Source organism: Accipiter gentilis, chromosome 1, assembly GCF_929443795.1.
Source record: "Accipiter gentilis chromosome 1, bAccGen1.1, whole genome shotgun sequence".
NCBI classification, from domain to species: domain Eukaryota; kingdom Metazoa; phylum Chordata; class Aves; order Accipitriformes; family Accipitridae; genus Astur; species Astur gentilis.
Window position 1 is genome coordinate 37,610,998 of NC_064880.1, and position 22,056 is coordinate 37,633,053.

The window sequence follows — 22,056 nt, forward strand, 5'->3', positions numbered from 1 at the left end:
TCCTAGCTTTCCCTGTTAGGTAGAAATGAGGGGGTCAGGGTAGGAGGTAAGGGGGAAAGGTGCAGTTTGCTAGCTGAAGGTAGAATCCTGCTATGTGCAGCCTAGGAGTTCCTGAATGCAACAGGCTACTCACTCCTAGACCTGGGCACAGCCCCCACTTCAGCCCGCAAGACAGAGACCACCAGAAGTAATTTGCTCCAGGATACAGTACTGCACCTGTGACTCCAAACACCCCTTCCAGGGCAAGGCCACATGCATTGACAAGCCAACACCCCACGGCCCTTTAAGATAGAAAGATCTCCTTTATTAATGAACCCCAACAGTATTTCTTCAGATACAGGAGTTTTGAACTCAAATACTCAGAAGAAAACAAGTTAATATTGCATTATTCTCATAAGAAATACTGCAACTTATTTCCGGTAACATATTGCAAAGCGAAACAGCTTGAAAAGAAAAAAAAAATTAAAAAAGAAAAGAAATTAAGTCAATCAAACTGGAATTAAGGTTTTGTTTCTTGGAACGATCGAGTCCTCGCAAGCACAGCTCGTTTCTGCAGATTACTCCCCAAACTGTCGTACAAACAGACCCCGATTGCTTGAATTCCTTATGAGCCCACAGAGGTGCAACATTAAAAGCTACGATTATCGGGTAGCAAGTGCCCCAACCTTCGTCCTCCACTGCAGCCTCAGTGAACCTGGCGTTAACGGGTTGTGAACGTCTTCCCCCTGAAAGGATGCAGAGAGAGGTCAGCACATCCCCCAGCACTGTTCTGGGGTGCCCCAGGGTGGCTACGGGGCTTTTGGTGGGGCACATGCTTGCACTGAGCTCTCAAAGCCAGGCAGGCACCACTGGTTCAGAGCTCGCAGGCATTTGTGGCTGCAGAACCAGGTCATGGGGCTGTTGGGAAGGGTTGGCTTTTGCAGAGGGGACAACCCCACTGCCCTAGAGCAGAACACAAAGGGGGGCATGCCAGGACACACAGAAAAAGGATGCAAAGGAGCTCTGGGATCAGCAGAGGGTAAAGGACCTGAGGGAAACATGTTCATGCAACTGCTCTCCTCCACGCACTTTGCTCTGGGCTGCTTTATTCCCAAGAGGGAGCCAGCCAGCTAGCACAGCAGCCCGGGAGCCCTCCTGGCCCCAGCCATCTGCCGGCCAAGAGCAGCCAGGGGCTCCAAGGAGCAGCAGATGCACCAGGCAGCAGGAACCTGCTTCAGTGCCCACAAACCCCCAGGAAGGACCTGGCCACTCTCCCCTGTGAGCTGGAGCTGCCCCCAGAGGTGATCAGCCAGCTTTAATACAACAGGGGAAAAGCCCCATGAACGCCACCATGGGCTCGGGGGGGGACAATGGAGACACCAGGGCTCACAAAGCCTTCTTTCACAAAGGACCTGCCAGCACAGGGTTTGCCACAGACCCAGCTCCTACAATGGACACGTGAGGCAGTGAGTGAGTGTGGTGGAGGGAGCACAGGGGTCCTGAGAGGCCAACATGCCCTGATCCAGGCTTTCGCCTCAAGGCACCCAGGCAACCACCTTGCTATGAAACACCCCCTTTCTCTCTCAGATGCGGTTCCAGCACATCAGGCCCTGGTCTGGTCACCCCCACAGCATCCCAGTCCTCCCTAGACCGGAGTATGCCAAGCTGAGAAGGAGCAAGCTCGTGGCTGGCAGAGAAGCCCAGAGAGCCAAGCCCTGCTTTCCTACTCACGTGATTGTTTTCATTTCTTTCTTCTCTGCATCTGGACGGGCACGGTTCAACACCTTGAGGAAATCCGATGTTTTTGCCCTCATACGCGTGTGAATATAGGCCTGCATTTCATTAGGACAAAATGGGGATGGGTCAGGATCCTTCCTTTATAGCTGAGATTTCAGGACATGGGGTAGGAGCTATTATTCTCTTCCTTGTTGGGAAAGCACGTAGCTCTGCACAGCCATGGTGCTATGAGGGGAGTTCAGGAGGCAACAGTGAAAATTGCTATCTAAGCCCTGGTCAAAGCCAGGTCTCTCTGAACAATTACCCTCATTTCTGTTCCCAGAAAAGAAACCAGATCCAAAAGAGAAAAATCCTATTTCGCTGCTATCATGGGAAGCAAACAGGCGCTGCCTGTGCCAAAGAGCAGGGAGGTGATGATGCATCACTTGCCACCCCTGCAGGACTGGCGAGGGCAATGCCAGGCCCCAATGAATTCTCAGGGGGGCACTCCTGCCCCGAGTTCCTCCCCTGCAGCACCCAGGTTAAGATGGGCCAAAGCTACCCTGTATCCCCCCAGCCCCATCCCCTCAGTACCTTCGAGCACTTGATGTGATAGTGCAGGTAGTCCCGGAACGTGTGGATCAGGTTTATGGTGTTGTCTCTGGCAGCAGCATTGGTGTGACGGGGGAACAGCACTGAAAGAAGAGGGCAACACAAACCATTAGAGCCTCCAAAGGATACCAAAGGGCTTCAGGTTCCTCCAGTGCTGGAGGCTTCAAGGTGTGCTGCTCTGAACACCTGCTTTGCTCTCTACAAAGAGCCCTTTACTGTAACACATACCAAGACTAAGCAGCACTTGTGATTTTAAACAGAGCTTTGCAGCACTTTTCCATGTCTCCTGCAGCAGCCTGGACACAGCTGTGCACTCTGGAGGACACAGGCAAGGCCAAGTGTCCAGAGATGACGGCACTGTAGGAAACTGCATGACGCTACTTCAGTGCTTGGGAGAAGCAAATGGAAGAGAGAGCTGGGAGGCAGACAAGGGCGGCCAGGCCGCTCAACTGATTTCAAGATCTAGACTGCCCTTGGATCTTGAAATCTGTTGTGGATCCCTGCCTGGCAGCTTGTCAGCACCGTGACAGAGCCAGACTTGGTTACTGCAGGGGCCTGGTGGCTCACTCTTTCCACAGGCTGGTGCTGTGCTAAGTGTCCCTGATCCAAAGGCTGAAAGACCTTTTGTCTGGGTGATGATCTCACCTGGGACTGTCAGATCAGATAACAAGGAAATTTCAACTGGACAAGAATGAAGTCTTGCTCACTGTCCCAGACCTGCCATTAGACAGCACTCCCATAGCTAATGAGCTGCCCTAACCTCAAGGCACCATTCCCAGCACAGGAGGAGGGCAGTGCTAACTTCACCTTGTCCTGCAGTGTTTATGCTCCACCTCTGAGCTCTGAACCGCAGGAATGCTGGCCTGAGAGACCCTAATGGCACATCCAACCATGACCTCCAATTTCTCTGGAAGAGACCTTTCCCTTTGAACAGGGCAGGATTTGGACTCCTCAGCACTGCGGCCCAGGAGGAAGTGATGACTCTGCTGGCCTGCACCTCTGCAGGCAGGGGAAAGCGGCTCATCAGAGATGGAAATGTTTGGCCCAGAACAAAGAGGCAGAGCTGGAGAAGCAGAACTCACTGCCCTGCTCCTGATCTCCAACTGCCTCTGCTGATCAAGCACTGCACAGGTGCCTGCAGCTGGACAAGCTACAAATACACTCGCATGAAACCTCCCACAAAAAACCCTCCAGTTTCTACAATATCACAGCAAAGCCACCCTTCTCTTGCTCCCAAATGCTTAACTTATTTTACAGGTAGACACTAAATGGCTCACTGTCCACTTCCACGCCTTCTTGCCCACAGCAGAGCTGAGGTGACCTGATACAGCAAAGGGACACACTGAAGGGGGCAGACAACGCAGACTGCAACTGCAGAATCCCTTCAGCGCCCAATGACCTGTTTGAAGACTCAGGGAAGGTGAATTCCTTTTTGTTTTTCATGCAGCAGCAGGAACCTCTCTCCTCCCCAAGTATCCCCAGGCCTCAGAGCTGCCTGCTTACCAAAGGTGATGTAGCCAATATTGTCGCCAACAGCCGCGTCTGTGTCTTTCAGCTCCAAGGGCGGCTCCCTGTGGCTGAAGAGCACCTGTGGGGCTGTGTGACTGGCCCGGCGACCCTCCTTGAACTCCTGAACAAGACAAAGCGAAGGTGAGTCCCACTACAACACTCCACTGGGAAAGCAAACGGGGTTTCCCTACTCCCACAGGGCAACTGAGCTGGATGTTTCCCATCTTTCCCTGAATGGGCTGAGTCTATCAGGCCAAACCTCTGGAAAACAATCTTTTTTCCCAGCAAAACCAGACCAAAACGCATACTGTCCTGGGTTTACACGTGGCCCTAGCACAGCCCCTCAGCTGGGGTGGCTTTCAGCATCACCCTTCCTACCTTGGGTGTTTTGTGGAAGGGACACCTCAGTCTGAAAAAGCACATGAGACTGCACAGTTCTTGCCAGGTCAACATCATTAATGCTTCCAGCAAAAGTCAGCAGCGCCCATCAGCCCAGAGCAAAGGAAATTCTCAGAAAGGGCTGTGAGGTCTCCATTGCACTAAGCATAAAGGCTCTGCCATTTGAGAAAGCGCCTCCCACCAGGAATCTTTGCCTCGGCATTAAGAAGCACCTATAGGATTTGAAGCTTGTGTGGGAACCCTGCTCCTCCTAACACTTCTCTACCGCGAAACAATACCTTCAGGCAAGGAGATCCCTTCCATCAGGGAACCTCTCTGACAGCAGCACAACCCCCACCTCCCATGAAATGAAGTGGGTCTGCATTTCAGGAATTATAGGACTGTCCTCCACATGGGGCTGGGAAAGTCCAGACAACATGCCCCTGGCCTAAGGCAGGGCAGCTTCCCCTCTGCCTCACTGTCCCCCAGTGCAACCTACACATAATCAGCCACCCTCAACCTCTCCTCCCTTCCGAGCAGAGCTCACCCTGGGAAGGGCAGGAGCATCCATGCCACTTTTAGAGAACCCAGTAGTTCACTGGGGTTTCCTTAATGAAATGCTTAGCTTGCACTTCTGCCTGCTTATGCCAGAAGGTACAATGGTTCAAAAGGCTTCACTGGTTAGTTAATGGTCAGATTTTCTCCATGAGAGCCCAGATGAGCAGCCACCATGCCTGACTGGGCTGTGTTATGCAAGAGCAATAGTTGGAGGGAAGGAGCCGGTGTGACTCAGAGTGGAAATTCTTGTGGCTGGGCAGGAGCAGGGTTTGCTGTTGTAGAAACCAAGAACTTGGGACACGGAGACTCTGGGACAGCTGCTGCCTTGAAGGCCTGCCACCTCCCTGGGAGCCTCACAAACCCTGTTTTGTTCACCCCATGCCTCCCTCCCTGTTTTAAAAGCTGAACTCCAGGCTGGTGGGGAAAAGCTCAAAGCCAGAGCAGATGCCTTGCCCGTAGCTAAAGAACACAGAGAGCAGAGCTACGAGATAAGACTTCCATCACAACAGACCCTGTTCTAATGACCCCCAAACACAGATAAACCGGTATCCAGCAAACTGGGCCAGTAGCTTGCTGTCCATGAGCCTGTCAGCAGCTTGGCCTGGCACCCTTGAATGGATGGGCTAAAGCTCCTCTAGCCCTGGAACACACTGCAAAGCCCTGCTCCCCAGCTGTGACTGTGCAGTAGGCTCCCCAGGTGCTTCAGCAGACATAAGATGAGCTAGGCAGGCCAGTGACACAGATGAACACACATACCAGCACGCACTGAGCTTTCCCCAGCTGTAAGCAAATACCTCAATCTCCACAGGCTGCACACAGCCACTAACAGACATACAAAGTGTTTACTATGGCCTCTGGATGCTTCCCAGCTAAATGGCAGTTGCAAAGGGTAGCTGAGTCCAGAAGTACTTGGCATTATGATGATTGATTCAAGCCCAAAAACTAAGCAAGTTCACAGCTCTGAAAAGCTCAAAATCGAGACCCTATCATGGCATGTAAGAGCAGCCACACTGAGCTGCTGAGACTGCAGCATTTGAGCATTGGCAAGAACAAACTTCAAGGTGAAGACAACTCTTAGCGCGATCGCCGGCACGGCACATTGCCTCACCCCTTCTCCCTTTACAGCCTCCCCACCACGCTCAGCTCCTCAGCTGGCTGGCGATCCCTATACCACAGCTAGCTGCACTACAGGGCCTCAAGGTGGATACTGAAGTAGTCACCATGGTGTTTCTCATCTGTAACACATACTTTTGACTGTCCATACAAGCAAGACCATCAATAATAAAGATGCTAATGCAAGAGCCTGGATTAGAAAATACACCACCTATTAACATGGTTCCTCCATCCCAGTGCAGCCTGGAGCCCTGCAAAGCATTTACGTGCATTAAACTGCCTGTGAGTTAACTTCAGCCTAACATCTGCTTGTTGGCAATGCTGCTTCAAGCAAGAAGGCATCTGAATCGAAGACCAAACCCTTTTGCCATAATTCAGTTTCCATACCTGCATAAACACCTTCCCGATCACCACATCATCGTCATCCTTAAATACCGTGCTGAACACAACCGTGACACGGTCCTTTTTTGCCTCGACATACCTGCAGTGAGGTGAGAGAGGAAAACCCAGCTATGAACAGGAGCTAAGAGGTACAACTGGATGAGGAAGAAACTGCCAGACAAGGTCAAGTGGAGACAACCACCATTCACAGGCCTGGCTGCTGAAAATTTCCCCTCCCTCAAGAAGTATTTACAGGGAGCAAAACATTTCTGTTGGGAGTGGCTAGTTTCTCTGCTGCATGCAGCCACAAGTGCTGCCACTAACAGAGACTCTTGTGTAACATCCCTGCAGCCCGAGGGATAAGCACTACCCTCAATGGGTACTTCTGACAGCCTAGGACAGGCCCTTATTACCCTGAAGTACAGAGCAGTAGGATTTCCTGACTTTCCACCACAACATAGAGCTGGAGCAAGAAGTGTACTGACAGCTGTCTGACTCCCATGCTGCTTGGTTTGAACACTTACATTGTCTCATCGTCCCGGTAGTGGATGACAGCTCTTTTCTCTCCTTCTTTGCCCTCTTCCTGGAATTTGAAATACTTCTCAAAGACTGAAGCAAAGCAGTTGCGCTTCAACATGCCAGCTTGGTGCACGATAGCGTCCTTGTCTGCAGGAAGGTTCTCCAGGTCGTAGAGCAAAGAGACATTGTAACCTGGGGAGGGACAGCCACTAACTTAATAATCTAAGCAGGGCCTTAATGAAGCCAGAGACATTTTCTGGGAAGAGACACCTACAGTCCCACCTTTGCCTTAAGCCCTCCCAAAAGCCCCAGGGGTGAGTGCTTCCCACTCCAAGCATCACCAGAAGCCATGCCTGAGCTCAGTGCGTGGCCATGGCAACACTTCTGGGGCTCCTTCCTGAGCTCCCAGACACACGTGCTGGCTGAGCTGCTCCCAAGTTTTTACAGTGAGTAGGAAGAGATGCTGTCACAGGTAACCATGGTTTTCCTGTGTCTCACGAAGTATCTTTGAGAAGAACAAAGACCCCAACTGTGAGGAACAGAGGCTTCCTGGAGAAAGGCTGCATCAAGAATTACAGCTTGTGCTGCAAGCTACTTCAGCCCTGACGTACCTGAGCCACCCTTTAAATTGCCATTCATTGTACAGAGCCCCAGATATCAAGCTCTTGAAGTGCAGCCTTCGTTTGAGGCGACTTAAGTCATTTTGGAATTGCATTCAGACATACAGAGTAAATGTTATTGGAGGGTTACCTGATTCAGGATTTACCAAGTAGCTTCCATAGACTTTCTTCAATACCTAGGAAAGAAATTAAACATTGAGAGCACAAGCCATCAGAATTTTCTCCTGCACAGCCCAGGCCATGATTGCTCTCCATTTAAAAACATCAAATTAGGCACCTGCCTCCCCTAGTCTAAGTGAGCTTGGACAAATATTAACTCACCGGTTTACAGTGTTATTGGCTGCTCCTGCTCTAGACAGAGCTCCCTGAATCCCACTGACAAGGGACACGCTGCAGGACAGGAGTCGAAACTGGAACTTAAAGTTCTTGCTGGTCTTGAACTTGTGAGGGGAAGAAAACCCTTTCCATACACCTCACCTTCAAAGGAGAACTGTCAGCAGAGCTTGACACAACTGATCTGAGGGCTACAACCGATCTTCCCATTCAAAGGCAGATGCAAAGTGTGCCCTGACCCTCTCCTTGCAGGAAGGCAAATTCAGAGCAGGGGTCAGGCACAACGTGGCTGGGCAATTGCCCGCCCTGTCTCAGCCTATTGCACAGGAGAGACAGGGATGGAGAGGAGAGTGCCAGGCAGCTTGGATGCCTCCCAGAAGCAGAGCCGCCTACAGCATAGCAAAAACCTTTCTTCAAACATAATCACTGCTGAATTTTACATCAATGGCAATTTTCAACTGAGCCATAGCTCTGTGTCAATGAGGGGGCTGGGAACAGGAGGTATTTCATAGAGAAGAACACAACAAAGCTGTGGCAGAGCCGGCCCTCCTGGGATGACACCCACTGCCACACAGAGAGGATGCACGGGCTCTCTGCATGCCAAAACCTCCTCTCAGTAGAGAGCCTGCCCAGGGAGAAGCTCCGTCTTAGCAGGAACCCCACTTTGTGCTCCTTACAGTGGGGTTTCACCAGAGACAGAGCAGAAACAAGCTCCATCGTCTCCAGGGAAGCACAGAAAGCAACAGTTTGCTAACTGGTGATTTAAAAATGTAATTTCTCTTTAGTCAACAATCCCAAGGCAGTCCTGCAGAGATCCCATTTTCCTCTAAAAGCTTGGGAAGATGCCTTCTACCACCACCACAGCGGCTGCTGGTGCACAGTGGTGTTAGCCACTTGCCCACCACAGCAGTTCTCCTGGGATCACACGCTGTACTGATCCTTGCTAAACATGCTGGGTGGGGTCCACCCTTTGGGCTGCTTGACTCTCTCGTTTGCCAGCAGCAGTACCTTCAGTAGCAGGCAATGCTGCTCCTAGAAAGCTCTGCATACAGGAACCAGGAAAGCAGGACACTCAGTCCTATTTATTCTGACTTTGGTAGGTCTTACAGCAACTCGCAGGAATTCACTTTGGGTTCAAATCACTTGTTTCTCACCAGACTCACAATAAACTCATGGAGCAGTTTCCTTGTTTTCCTCCAAAGACAGACACCAGAGGTAAAAGCCTGCTGAAGAGCCTTGGGTGAACCCCATTTGCTACCATGTGGAGATTTGAAAACTGACTCAGGAACTGAGTCACACTTCCTGCCCCACCACCCAACCACAGCTCAGAGAGGCTCTTTATTTCTACCATAAATGGGCCTCCACAGCCCCAGCCCATTCAACAGGAACTGAACCTGCTACTTCACACAGCAGCAGTGAAAAGGGAACCAGTCTGCAGATCAAGGTCTGCACACACAGCAGGAGCCCGTCGCTCGCTCTGAAGTGTGGTTAGAAGAGCAGCGCCGTGGGACTCCAGATTTGTCTTGGTGCATTCCTTCACTTGTGGGCTCAGCACATCAGTTAGAGAAACCATTCGCTATGGTCACACCTCACACTCATTTGAACATTCAAAATTAGTGGTGCCCTTTGCCTTTCAGGCTGTAGGGTCATATAAGATGACTTCTTATTCATCAGAGAGTGTAAATACACTTTGCCCTTGTCTTCCAGCAAAGTGGGACTCCTGGTTAGCATAGGGCTGCTCCTTTGACCAGCGTGAGATAGGAGCACAGATGCTTCTCTAAGGGTTAGAAGTTAGATCCGTCAACATTGCAAGGACATAGCGATGCTAAGACAGTATTTGTAGGCTCAAGGCCTAGAGATGCTCACTTACCTCGTCAGCACCGTGTTCCTGGAGTTCCTTGTAGAATTTCAGAGAAATACTGACCATCACTTTTGTCTTGTCTCCATTGGGGTTTGAAATATGGTAAAGGACTCCATCAAAGTCTATGAAGCAAGCAAGAGAAACGTGAGGGAACAAGAACCAGTTCCCATTTTTGAGGAAGGTTTTCCCTACATGTTCTAGGAACTGCATAAAGCAACACTGTTCCCCCTGCTCCAGCCCTCACACATACACCAAGACAGAAACCTGTAATTAAGGAAAGCGGTAATGTCATGTAGGGAGACCTGTTATCATTCAACGGGCTGAAACAGTTTTGACACCTGTCCATCACAGAAAGCTTTAGTCTAGTGTCATTTAGTATCCCTGGCAAATCAGCTTGTGCTCAATGCACAAGGATACAAACAAGCAGAGACAGGAGCCTTCTGGATGGCCAGCACGGAAAGTGACTGACATGCCCACTGGGCCAGAGCTGCAGCCTGGAAGAAAAAACATCTCTGTCAGCAAAGGCAGCTCAGCCGCTGCCTGCTGAGACAGCTTCCACTTCACTGCAGAATGGGCAAGAGGCAGGGAAAGGCAACCCTCCAGCTACCTAGCAAACTCCACTTCCTCATGAAGCTCTGCAGCTTACAGAGATTTTTGATAACAGAAGCGAAAAAAAAAAAATCAGTTGCTGAATGAACACTTGAACTTCCTTGGCACTTCTCATCCTGCAGAGCAAACTTCGGGCGATGAATTCATCTTGCCTGTCACACCGAGCCAGCTTCGTAACAACCCAAACCAGATGGTGCTAAAGACCTAATAACAAGTAAGCATCAAGGGCAGCACTGGAGAACAGGCAAGGTAAAAAGAGAAGAGCTATGTAGCACACACACACACTAAAGCGCTGCCACCACTGAACTCACTGCTGTGGGGAGAGTCCCAGGGAAGGCAGATGGACAGAGAAAATAGCGAGGCAGCTGACAAAGCCCCAGCTCCGGGGACACTGCAGGGTGTCCACACTGTCTGCCCCTGCACAGCTCTCCTCCCCTGCAGCAGTGCTGGGTGAATTTGAGCACACCAGGCATAACTGTGGACAGACCATTTGAGCCAGCCCTTTTTTCAGAGAAGTCAAGAGAGCTGTGGAGCTTACCTGCAAATGTTACTTCTACTGCCTCTGGTTTATTTCTAAAAAAAAAAAAGAAAACAAAGGAGGTAAATGAGAACTCAAACAGCAGCCTCCAAGCTGTGAAGGAAAGAAGATTAATTTCCAATGCCCTGTTTCTCACAAGCAGCTGTACCTGAAAACCCTTCTATCTCCTGCTGTTCAACTAGCAGATAACCTTTGAAAAGAGATCTTAGAATTCTCCCCATTCCTATAAGCACCAGTTTTACCCCAGATGATATAAATAGGCCTTGAACCTGGCAGAAATTGTTATTATTTGTAGTTTATGAATAGATTTTGAGATCACCGATTTCCAGTTAGAAATGCCTGAGAAAGCTACTCATCACTAAGGAGCTTAACAAGCACATTCTCCGTACAGAACAGCTACGATACAGGTTTGAGGACAGAGGCTCTTTTTTAAGCTCCTGCAATACCAATTCACAGAAGGGGACTTAGAGGCTGAACAATCCTTCCCAACGCAGTGCCCCCTTCACTACCAACAGCAGCTCTGCAAACGCATTGATACAACTTGCTTGCAGAGAAGACCCCTTCTCCAAGTTCATGGCCAGGAGCAAACCACAGAAGGAAACTTTCCAGCTGTGCATTTCATCCTGCCCCTTCATGTCCCTTCTGAAATACCCCAACATTATGCCAACTACCTCTGCAGGAAAAACTGTAGATCTGGGTTTGCTCTAACACTGCGCAGTGTGGTCTTTCGGATCCCTGATCAGCAATGAGAGCACATTGTGAGCCAATGACACATCACTTCTTACGCTGTGGGTATGAAGATGTAACATCTTAACAAACCCTATTTACCAGTTTGTCCATGATTTGTAGAACAGGATCGCAAGAAAGATCTAACTGCTTCTAAAAAGTGGTTTTGTTGGGACTGGCACTATAAAACTGCTTTGGCAGCTCTGAGGGGATTGATATTAATAGGTTATTCTCCAACAGGGAGCAATGCAAAGGTACCTCCACCGCTGAGAGCAGGGGTGGAAAATAAGAACAGGGTAAAACTGCCAGTCTGCTACTGCTGTTTCACAGCATATCTCTGTTTATTTTTCAAAAGTGGCTGATATTAAACAGAGTACAGGCTAATGCTATGGCTGACAAATCTAGCCTCGAAAATAGTTCATTCACATCCATCTGAACGAATGTACTGAAATAGCTCCCCAAACCAAAGCCAGTGTCTCAAGGCAGCCTTGTGGTCTCAACTATGATGCCACTGCCCAGAGACCAACTTCAACCTTTTTGCCAAAACTTGCTCTGTCCATGTATGTGTATGCTGCTGGGTACCAGCTACACCTCAGCACATACACCAAGAAAGGTGGGGGAAGTGATGACTCAATATCTACCTTCCCTCACCATATTCTGGAAAGGTTTTAATGACTTTTTTTCCCCCAGCAGAAAGCACTGTTCTTCCATCAGCTTTTCTGCAGACAGCCTCATTCCTGGAAGCCAGGAATGACCATGATGTGCTAAAACTCAAGATGGGCAATGTAGGGAGACCAAGGCACTGAACAGCACTGATCCCAGACCATGCGCCAGGTCAACAACATTTTACTCAGGTGGAAAGGGAGGAATTAACCCCCAGCCAGAGATCCTAAGTGGAAACCATGAGGTGTTGCTGTTTCTTGAAAGTTATTAGCTGTGAAAAGCAACAGTCCTTTTTGTTGGGAGGCTGGAGAGCCTCCGTCTTTTGTGCTGCATCGCTGAAGATAAAAACCACACACTTGAAAGAAGCAGTGCAAGCGCATCCAATGCAGGTCCTTTAGTTTAAGAGCTGTGCCAGCTACCTGTGACCTTGCTCACTCTATCTCCCCCTCCCAGCTGGGCCTGAGATGGGGACTTGCAAGGCATCCCCTGGCTGCATATTCAACTCAGGCTCTTGGAAAGGGGAGCAATTCCCCAAACTGCATCCAAGCCACTTCAGCTCACTGAGGACTGCTCAGAGCAGAGATGAAAGAAAATCCCACTGATCCCACTTGGTCAGTCGATGCAGACGTGTTCTTCTTTTAGAGCACCACACTCAGACTTGGGAATCAGCTCGGATGGCAGTATAAATTTTTATAAAAAAAGAAACCTATGTAGGAAGCTTTAAAGATAGCGCAGTCAGGCACACGAGAGCTAGGAATATTAAAGAGGACGCATCCTTAAACCTTGGTTCCATCTTCTCAGAGGAATACCATTCAAACCCCATTCCCCATGCACATGAAACCGATGCCTCCCAGAGCCCAGGCTCCCAGCACACAGCACCTCCCACCAAGCAATGCAGGGAAGCAAGTGACAACCAGTGCACTGGAGTGGTTTTGCCGAGGAAGGACAATTCCCTGCTCACTCACCCAGTACCCCAGGGGATGGCAGGAAGATCACTCTTCCCATTATTTAAGAAGCCATGTGAGACCGTGTACCCAAAGTCAGTTAATGGCTCTGCACGACAGCCTTTGTTCTGCACACAAAAGCTTACAGCTGACACAGCCCCATTTTTGAATGCTTCAACGCAAGCATGGATTTCTTAGAGAAGTTATTTTAACACCAATTTTCCAAGTGGTTCGGTTCTTGTACTTGGGGATGGCGAGGAGGGGAGATATTTAAGGGAAAAGCAGGTAACTGGGCAGAACTTTGGGTGCTGAATATTCAGCCGCTTCCCGGCATAGATTCAGTGAAGCAAGCACTCACGTGAGCCGCATACAGAGCTCCTAACAGCTACGCTGGCCCTGTGATCTACTGCAGGGAGTTTTTCTGCCTTGCCTGGCACACACCTAAGTAACCCAGGCCTGGCCTGGCCCAGGGGAGGACAGGGAAGGGTATGAGAAGTGTGGCTGGGGGCAAAGTGAGCTGTCTTAGCCCTTCACAGTTCAGCAGCCTTACAACCCCAAAGTTTAAAGTGCTTCTATTTATTTCTCTGGCTCATCTCACCAAAGCTATCCTGGCTACTTAAAACGTTTCCACAACTCAGAAAAATCACCCTTTTGCTACCTGATTTGTTCTTCCCCCATCAAGAAGTCCCCAGGCAGAAGAGAGAAGAGCTCTCACCTCCAGCCTCCCACGGGTTCCAGATAAGCGACAGCGATGCAGGTCGTACGCACGTGATCACTTCCCCTCGACCTTCCACCAACCCCATCTTCCGCCAACAGAAATAGCAGCGGGGATGTGCCAAACACTCTGCAGAGGCACAGTGTGTCCTCTCCGTGTTTGGCCCTACCAGATCTTGTGCAGGCAAATACTTTGTGCAGGGGATGCACAGTGGGCCTGTGCTGCTGCAGGTTAGGTATCTGTTACCGTCAGGTTACTGGTGTGATCCCAAAGCGCTCTGTCCGATCTGGTGTGCTCCAGTGTCCCCTGACTCCATGATGAGACCCATCCACACCCATGGCAAGAATCAGCAGTTTAGCAGCTCGGTGCAAATCCTTTTTGTGTTTTACTTCAAAGCGGGGCTCTGGGCAGCAGGGAGCTTGTTTGAGGCTCACTTCCACCCCTGCCTCAAGTCTCCGAGAACCAGACTAAACCTGGCTACACTCAGAGGATTTCAGACAGTACAGCCCATCTGCTCCCAGGGCAGAGAGCTGCTGTGACCCCTACAAGCGCCTTTCCACCAACGCTACCTGAACCATAGCCTCCCCCAGCGACTTTCCCTGTTTGCTACCCTCTGCCCCAAATGGACAATAAAACCAGCTCATACCAGGAATAACTGAGATGGCTCCTCTCTGCACTAAACACTCAATCCAGACCAGACCTTTCTACAAAACCCTGCCTGAACTCAGATGCTAAAATGGCAGCTGTTCCAGGCAGCGGTCCATTTTCTGATAACACTTACCAGGTTTGAAGTCAAATCCACACCGAATCCCATCTGCCCTCTGCTTCTAACAATAAAAGGCCCTGACAGGTTTTACGTCTTCTTGCCCGCATCCCTCCTATTCATCTCCAAATGGCTCCTACGCTCCGTCTATCTAATATAGAGCCAGCTCCAAATCAGATTTTTCACCCCAGCAGAACATCCACGAAGAGCCACAGTGCCCGTGGAGAGATGCCAGCAAGCACTTAAGAGCAACAGCAAATCTTTTTTTCTGACAGCATTTCCTCAATTTTGACTCGGACAACTTCCAAACTTCCCTGCTTCATTCTCAGGCCATGGAGGCTCTTAGCCATATGTTACAACAAATTTAAGAACAGAAGAACGAAGACTGTAATTACGTAGAGACCTCATCTTCTGTATTAAACAGAGCTAAATGCAAACTTGGCCAACAACCGCATTGAAGCATCTCCCACATCACAATTAAGGCCTGTACCCAATAAGGGAGGATGGCAATTATTTTAAAAGCTGCAGGCATACAGATATTCTAATCTCTTGCCCCAGAGGAGAGGGGGGAAAAAAAGAAAGGGGGTATTTCAAAGCTTAAAGGTCTGAGCAGAGCTTTCAGATCACCAGGGCTGACACATGGTTTGGAGACAACAAGCCAGATTCAGGGTCAGACTGCAGGCTGTCACTACAGAAAGGCCACCCCAATAAAAAAAATTATGAGAAATGTCTAAAATTATCTGAACAGTTCCTACACTCCTGGGCCTCGCTCAGCTAACAAAAGCTACTCTGCGTAAGCTGCAGGAGTGTATGAAATCAAAGAGCTCCTGTAGCTCTGGCAGCACACACACCATGAACTCGAGGAGTGCTCTGTCAGGCAGGCAATGCCAAGCAGTGTACAGCAGCCCCCACATGTGCCAGCTCTCCCCTCTTGGCTAGGTGACCCCTCCATGCCTGAGCTTCTCCCATGCCGTGGGCAGGGCAGCCTGGGGGAGGCTGGCTGGTAGGAAGGTGTTGGGATTCCCAACAGACAAAGCACAGGCCAGTCCTGCAGCACACAGGTACAGGCAGGTGTGCTTCCAGCCAGGTCTTCACCCCACACATATCCGTTCCAGCTGCAGGCAAGTAACCCGCGGTTCCCCACCAGAGTGATCCAGTGCTGTGGCAGGTCTCTGGGGAAGACCCTCATTTTCCACACACTGTTCACTGCATTTCTTTTAGACAGCGACTGATACCCACTTTTCTTTGGTGTCAAGTACCAGTGGCTGCAGCAAGAACCGTTCTCAGAGGATAATACAGAGCAGGCCCCTCCCAGGAACCTGAGATGAAAACTGAGGCTGGAGCGATGACAGAACAACCTGCAAAGCCTAACGCTTTGCAGATCTGGGCTGCTTTTCCCTCCTGTTCCCTGCGCTATTGCTCAAAAGCAGAGCACTGCCTGGTTCCACACACAGGTGGTTCACGATCTGCCATTAATGCAAAGTCACCTTCCCTGGTAGCTGAAGCCAGATGTGCTGTGGCAGCCCAGGAGCTACAAACACCCACAGCATGCTCAATCAACGCAGACAGCCAAGGTTTACCAGTAGTGCCACCCATGCCGTGCTGAACCCAAGGGTACCACTTTCTGCCAGCGACATCACCCAAGCACTCCTCAGAGTAAGGTAGATTGAGTTTCAGCAGGTGAGTCTGCGGGGGAGATGTGCAGCTCCAGGGTGAGCTTGCGAGGACGCTGAGCCAGCACCCGCGACTGCTGCTGAAGGAAGGAGATCTGATCCCTGCTCCTCTGCTGCACCATGCTGAGCAGCCTTCGCACAATGAGTGGGATGAGGAAACTCATCTGGACTAAAAATACCCAGTTGTGCCTGTTTAATTTTAACCTAGGTCACTTCCCCAATCCTGTTTCCCCTGAAGCCACAAAAATGCCTGTGTCAGCAAGAAGGAGGGGGTGGCAGAGGAGCAACCTCTGTTTTCAGTGGGGCCACTGAGCTCCCCCTGAAGTGCCGTAGCGACGGATCACCACAGCCACTCCTGCAGGGAGTTTCTCACTGGTGCCCGGCAGGACCCAAAGCTCCTCGACCCTACCAGCATGCCCAACAGCCTCCAGACACTCCTCGGTCTCCCCATGATGAACTCTCTTCGCATATCACATCATGAACACAAAGTTCACGCTACCTGGTTTCACCCAGCACTCAGCCTCACTGTCTGAAAGGCTCAGCTCTACAGTCAACGAGCACCAAAGCAACCGCAAATGGGAATTACCATAAAGCACGAGTGCAGCTTCAGCCCAGCTCTCTAATCAGCTCACAGGAACCACTCCACATCAGGAAAGTTCAAGCTTCAGCTGTTTCCCTATGTAGCTAAAAGTCATGAAGCCCTGCAGATTTGTCCCTACTAAAGTCTGTAAAGAAACCAACGATTTAATTCAAGATTCTCTTCCCTCCACCCCCAACCAAGGGAAAATGCATGCTGTTCCCCAGCTATGCAAATTTGTTTTCTTTTGCACAGTGGGTAAATACTAAGTAACAATTAGAGATAGATGATTAATTTACTGGCAATTTGGGGTGAGCTATGTATGACTGGAAAACCAAACCCTGTGAATGAAGCCCTGTGCCACTTTCACTGGGGTCAGTTAAATTAGAGTGGGACAAGAATGGACAGTAAATCTGGTTTGGGAGGCAGTTTTTCCCCGTGTGTTAACAGAACAAGTATTCACCAGACACAGAAGACAATCATCAAAAATGTTTTACACCAAAATCATTTGTTGGGGTTTTTTTCTGTCTGTGTGGTTAGCAAAGGGAAATAATGATGAGAAACAAAATCTTCCGACTGGTAGAGCTCATCCCCTCCCATCACATTTCTATCAGAAATGGGAAAACCAGAGCGTAGCTGACATCTACAAAAGCTCACAAGCTACCTCATTTCAACATGCTTGTTTCCAGCTACAGACCAGGTATTCCCCTGCTGCAGCAGTCAGACACTTTTTCGTTTCAGCAGCAAATTCCTAACTCAAGTTATTTCAACAGATTATTGTAGCTTTAGGCCTTTGTTTAAAAATGTGGTTGGTTTAAGGAAATGGATTTAAAACAAGAAATTACAATATTAAATAAATAAATAAATCAGACACATTGAAGTCCATTACATGTCACTGCCTTCATCTAAATACCACCCTTGAACGGTGGCCGTCCAAGAAGGTGAGATTTCCATGGGTTTAGCCCACAAAACCAAACTAAATTTGGAATTACCCTATTTACAGGTGGATGCTGCCAAGCCCCAAGGACCTTGTCAAGGGAGGATTCTTAGACATGGGTTAAGCCCTGCCTCACATGTTGATCTCTGTCTGCAGCCCTGCCAAGGCACCTTCCACACTGGCAACTCCAGGGACAGCTGATGGACCTCCATGCTGAGTGGATTTCAACATATAATGTACAACAATAATGTTATGAGCAGTTATTAGCTCTGACTTCTAAAAGTGACCTAGCTCTATATGACAGGGTGAAATACGAAGTGTCTCTCACCTGATGATCCAGGAAAGCTCTGCAGGGAGCCTGCTGAATCATGGCCAGAGTGTGCCCACAGGAAGCAGAGGGGAGCAACACAGCCCATGTCACAGAACAAGTCCCCAGCAAAGGATTTGGAAACAAACCCCGCCCTGCCTGACTCCCACGCTGGTGCTGAAGCCACCAGGCACACCTAGCTCAGAGACAACCACTATGGACAAATCCATGCATTGCATCTGCCTCACTGCTGGTTTAGAGCAAATAATCAAAACAAACTCTGTCCGAGTGTCCAAGACTCGCTCCCAGACACTGAACCCCTTAAGGCTTGACCTTGCCCTGACTGTCCTGTGTGCACCCCCAAGACATGCCTTGGGAAAACCATCACCAAAATAGTGAAATACAGGAAATCCCTTCCCACCTCCAGGCTCAGCACCACAGGAGTGACCCCTGAACTGTGGCCGGAGGGAAAAGAAATTTCACATTGTAATGGTTTAACCCCAGCCAACAACTAAGCATCATGCAGCTACACGCTCACTTCCCCCCCACCCAGTGGGATGGGGGAGAGAACTGGGCAAAAAAGTAAAATTCGTGGGTTGAGATAAGAACAGTTTAACAGGACAAGAAGGAAGAAAATAATAATGATAATAACAATAATAAAATGACAATAATAATAATAAAAGAATTGAATATACAAAACAAGTGATGCACAATGCAATTGCTCACCACTTGCCGACCGATACCCAGTTAGTTCCCAAGCAGTGATCTCCGCAGGCCACCCCCACCCCCACCCCCCCCACTTCAGTTTATATACTGGACATGACGTCACACGGTACAGAATACCCCTTCGGCCAGTTTGGGTCAGCTGTCCTGGCTGTGTCCCCTCCCAACTTCCTGTGCCCCTCCAGCCTTCTTTGCTGGCTGGGCATGAGAAGCTGAAAAATCCTTGACTTGGTATAAACACTACTTCTCAACAGCTGAAAACACCAGTGTGTTATCAACATTATTCTCATACTACATCCAAAACATAACACTATACCAGCTACTAGAAAGAAAATTAACTCTATCCCAGCCAAAACCAGGACACACATGAATAAACATTGCATAACACCCATTCCCTAAAAGACTCGAAACCAAGAGAAAAAAATACACCTCCCTGCATATCTCAGACCTTTGTCTCCACCCTGTGCTTGCTTGGACAGGAGGGCCTCAGCACAAGCACAGAAGAAAATGCAGAAGTAAGTAACTTCCTCTCTTTCAGCAACACAGTCAAGGCACAAAACTTATGTAGAAATGACATCTAAAGAAAAGAACATGCCGTAGATGAGTAAGAAGCAGAGCACCATCAGCCACGCTATGAATCGATCCAGGAACAACTGGCATGCCAGGCAAACGTGCCAACGCAGAAGCGAGGAGGCTTCGCCGTACATAGAAACGGAAACTTCGGGGGCCCGCAGGCTGGTGCAGAGCAAGCGATGCCAGCTTTGGTCACACAGAGTCAGGTTTTCAAGGTGTGCTTAAACCCGCAGACTGCTACCTCTACATTTACACAAACACATGGACACACGTGCATTCTTCTCTCTCCAGCAGGAAAAGTGTCTCGGTATGGACTTGTGATGAATGAGCATTTCTGACACACACTATTAACCTCCGTACATGTAATATTTTCTAATGGATGCAGCTCCAATACCATAGCGGTGACCTGGGAGCTCTGTCTTCCCAGTGCAGTGCCTGTGCTTTTGGGAAACTTGTAGCATTAAATGATCAGGCTCAAGAATAAAAAGCCTGGAAGCAGCTCGGCTATCCTGCAAGGCAGTGCAGCCTGTGAGATTATTTTATGGAAAAACAAAACCCAAAAACCCAAACCCAAGCAAGAAGTCAACTGAGAGGGGAAAGCAGAGGAAATAGCCTCTGTCACAAGTTCTGCGCACAAAAGGCTGAGAGCTTTGAAAGCCACTGGAGGAAAAAGTGACACGGAAAAAGGCACCTGCCTGGGGGATCCCTTCCCCGGGCCCTGCTCTTTGAAACGCCAGGGCAGGCTCCACCCCAGAGATAACACCACCACACTTTGCTTCTCAGGACTTTGTCTCCATACAGAGGTGCCTCGTGCAGACAGCCTAGCGAGCCCACAGGTAGTTCGGCTGCAAATAAGGACGTTTATATGAAAGGACTCTCTTCTGAGCCAAGCTGCGCTCAGATAAGCACCTTTACAGCTCTGCTGCAACACTTACACTAGAATAATCACTGGCTCCCCAGGGACTGAACTGCCCCAGCCAGAGATGCAGGTGCAAGCCAGCCCCCCCAATCCAACCCCCGAGGCCAGGACACCCACTAAGTTGGCACCAGGGGCCATGGCAGACCCGTGGGCCTGCATCCCTCCTGCTCAGGAAAGCAAAGGGGGGCAGGCTGGAATCTGCTCCCCACGCCCAAAGCAAAAAGCTGAGGCCACAGCTCCACACACAGGCTTCCTGTTCCTCAGCTCCTCCCGCCCCCATTCTGTACCAGTGCTGGCACCACGCTGGGCCCGTTCTGATGAACGCTGCTTTACCCAAAGCAAACATCCCTGCAAATCCACCTTCCCCCCTTCCCAACTCCCTCCTTGCCCAGGCTCTCTCCTCCTCCTCTGCTCCCTCAGCCCGCCTCAACACTGCAATCTCCAATACCCTCCCCAGCTCCCTCCTCCTCCCCTGGGGCCCCCACACTGCCCTAGCACTAACCACCCCACTAAGCCCCTCTCCCCCCTCCAAGTCTATCTGTCCGACTTTGCTCCCTCACCCCCCAGACCCTCACTCTGCCCAAGCTCTGATCAACTCCACCACCCCCAGCTCAGTTACCCCCACCCAGACCACGCTCCTCCAGTACCGACCCTCCTCCCAGCGCTCCCACTCCGCAGGCCCCCCATTCTGTCCCAGCTCTGCCCTCATCCCTCCCCAGGCCCCCATCCTACCTCAGTGCCACCCCCCCCCTCCCCGGCATTCTCCAGGCCCCCCGTCCTGCCTTGTCACCACCCCCACCAACCCATGAGCCTCCACCCCATCCTGACCCCGTACCAACTGCCCCAGCCTAGCCCCTCCATCCCACAGCCCCCATCCTGCCTCACCTCGCCCCCCCCCCCCCCCCCCGCCCCGCTCAGCCTCATCCTCCCCCAGACCCCCATCCTACACGGGCACTACCCGCCCCGTCACCCGCCAGGCCCTCCCCTCTGCCCATGCGTTTGGCACAGCTCTGTCCCCGCCAGCCGGCGCCGCCCGCCCCTCCCTTCCTTCCTCCCTCAGTCCGCGGCCCCGGCCCGGCCCGGTCCGGCCGCCCCCGGCCCTGTCCCCTTCCCCGCCCCGGTCAGGCCAGGCCCGGCCCGGCCCCCCCCGTCCCTACCCGGCGGCCGCGCCCTCGAACTTGAGCGTGAGGGTCTCCTCGATGATGCGGTTGTTGACCTCGAGCAGGATCATGTCGGTGCCGGAGAGGGGAGGGGCTCTCAGGGCGCCGTGGCCGGAGGGAGCCGAGCCCGCTGCGCGCACCGGGGACCCGCCCGAGCCTGCGCCGCCGCTTCCGCTCTCGCGCCCGCGCGTCACTTCCGGCCCCGGCCGCGGCGGAGCCGGCTAGGCGGCAGCAGCGGCGGCGGCGGCGCAAGCGCGCTCGTCCCTCCCGCCCCGCCTTCGTCCTCCGCGTCTGACGTCACGGCTGGGGTGCCCCGCCCACCCGTCGGCGGAGGCGGGGCGGGAGGGGAAGGGGGGCGCAAGGGGGGGTGCGCCGGGGGAGCGGGGTACGGCGGGGGTCCCCCCAAATGTGGTGGGCCACGGGCAGAGGGGCGCTCCGGGCGGCTTGGGGGTGCTCCTGGGTATGGGGGTCCCCCTAGTTGCGGGGGGTGGGCAGGGATATGGGGTGCTCCTGGGGTATGGGGTGTCCCCAAAAGTGTGGGCTGCCCTCAGGGATATGGGGGGCTCCTGGGGTATGGGGGGGTCCCCAAAAGTGTGGGGTACCCCCAAGGATGGAGGGGTACCCCAGGAAGTAGTGGGTGTGCCCCAGAG

General features: G+C 51.2%; 1 protein-coding gene across 1 annotated transcript; it reads right to left on the minus strand.

The window, feature by feature from the left end:
- Window positions 1-282: 282 nt before the first annotated feature.
- Window positions 283-21,614, minus strand: ARPC2 (actin related protein 2/3 complex subunit 2). Its single transcript, XM_049818494.1, has 10 exons — window positions 21,404-21,614; window positions 10,727-10,761; window positions 9,589-9,701; window positions 7,516-7,561; window positions 6,771-6,957; window positions 6,253-6,346; window positions 3,811-3,937; window positions 2,290-2,390; window positions 1,711-1,811; window positions 283-725 (listed from the first exon to the last, which is right to left on the minus strand). The coding sequence occupies exons 1-10, from the start codon at window positions 21,475-21,477 to the stop codon at window positions 701-703; spliced, it is 903 nt and encodes a 300-aa protein (XP_049674451.1). The 5' UTR covers window positions 21,478-21,614; the 3' UTR covers window positions 283-700.
- Between the last annotated feature and the right edge of the window lie 442 nt (window positions 21,615-22,056).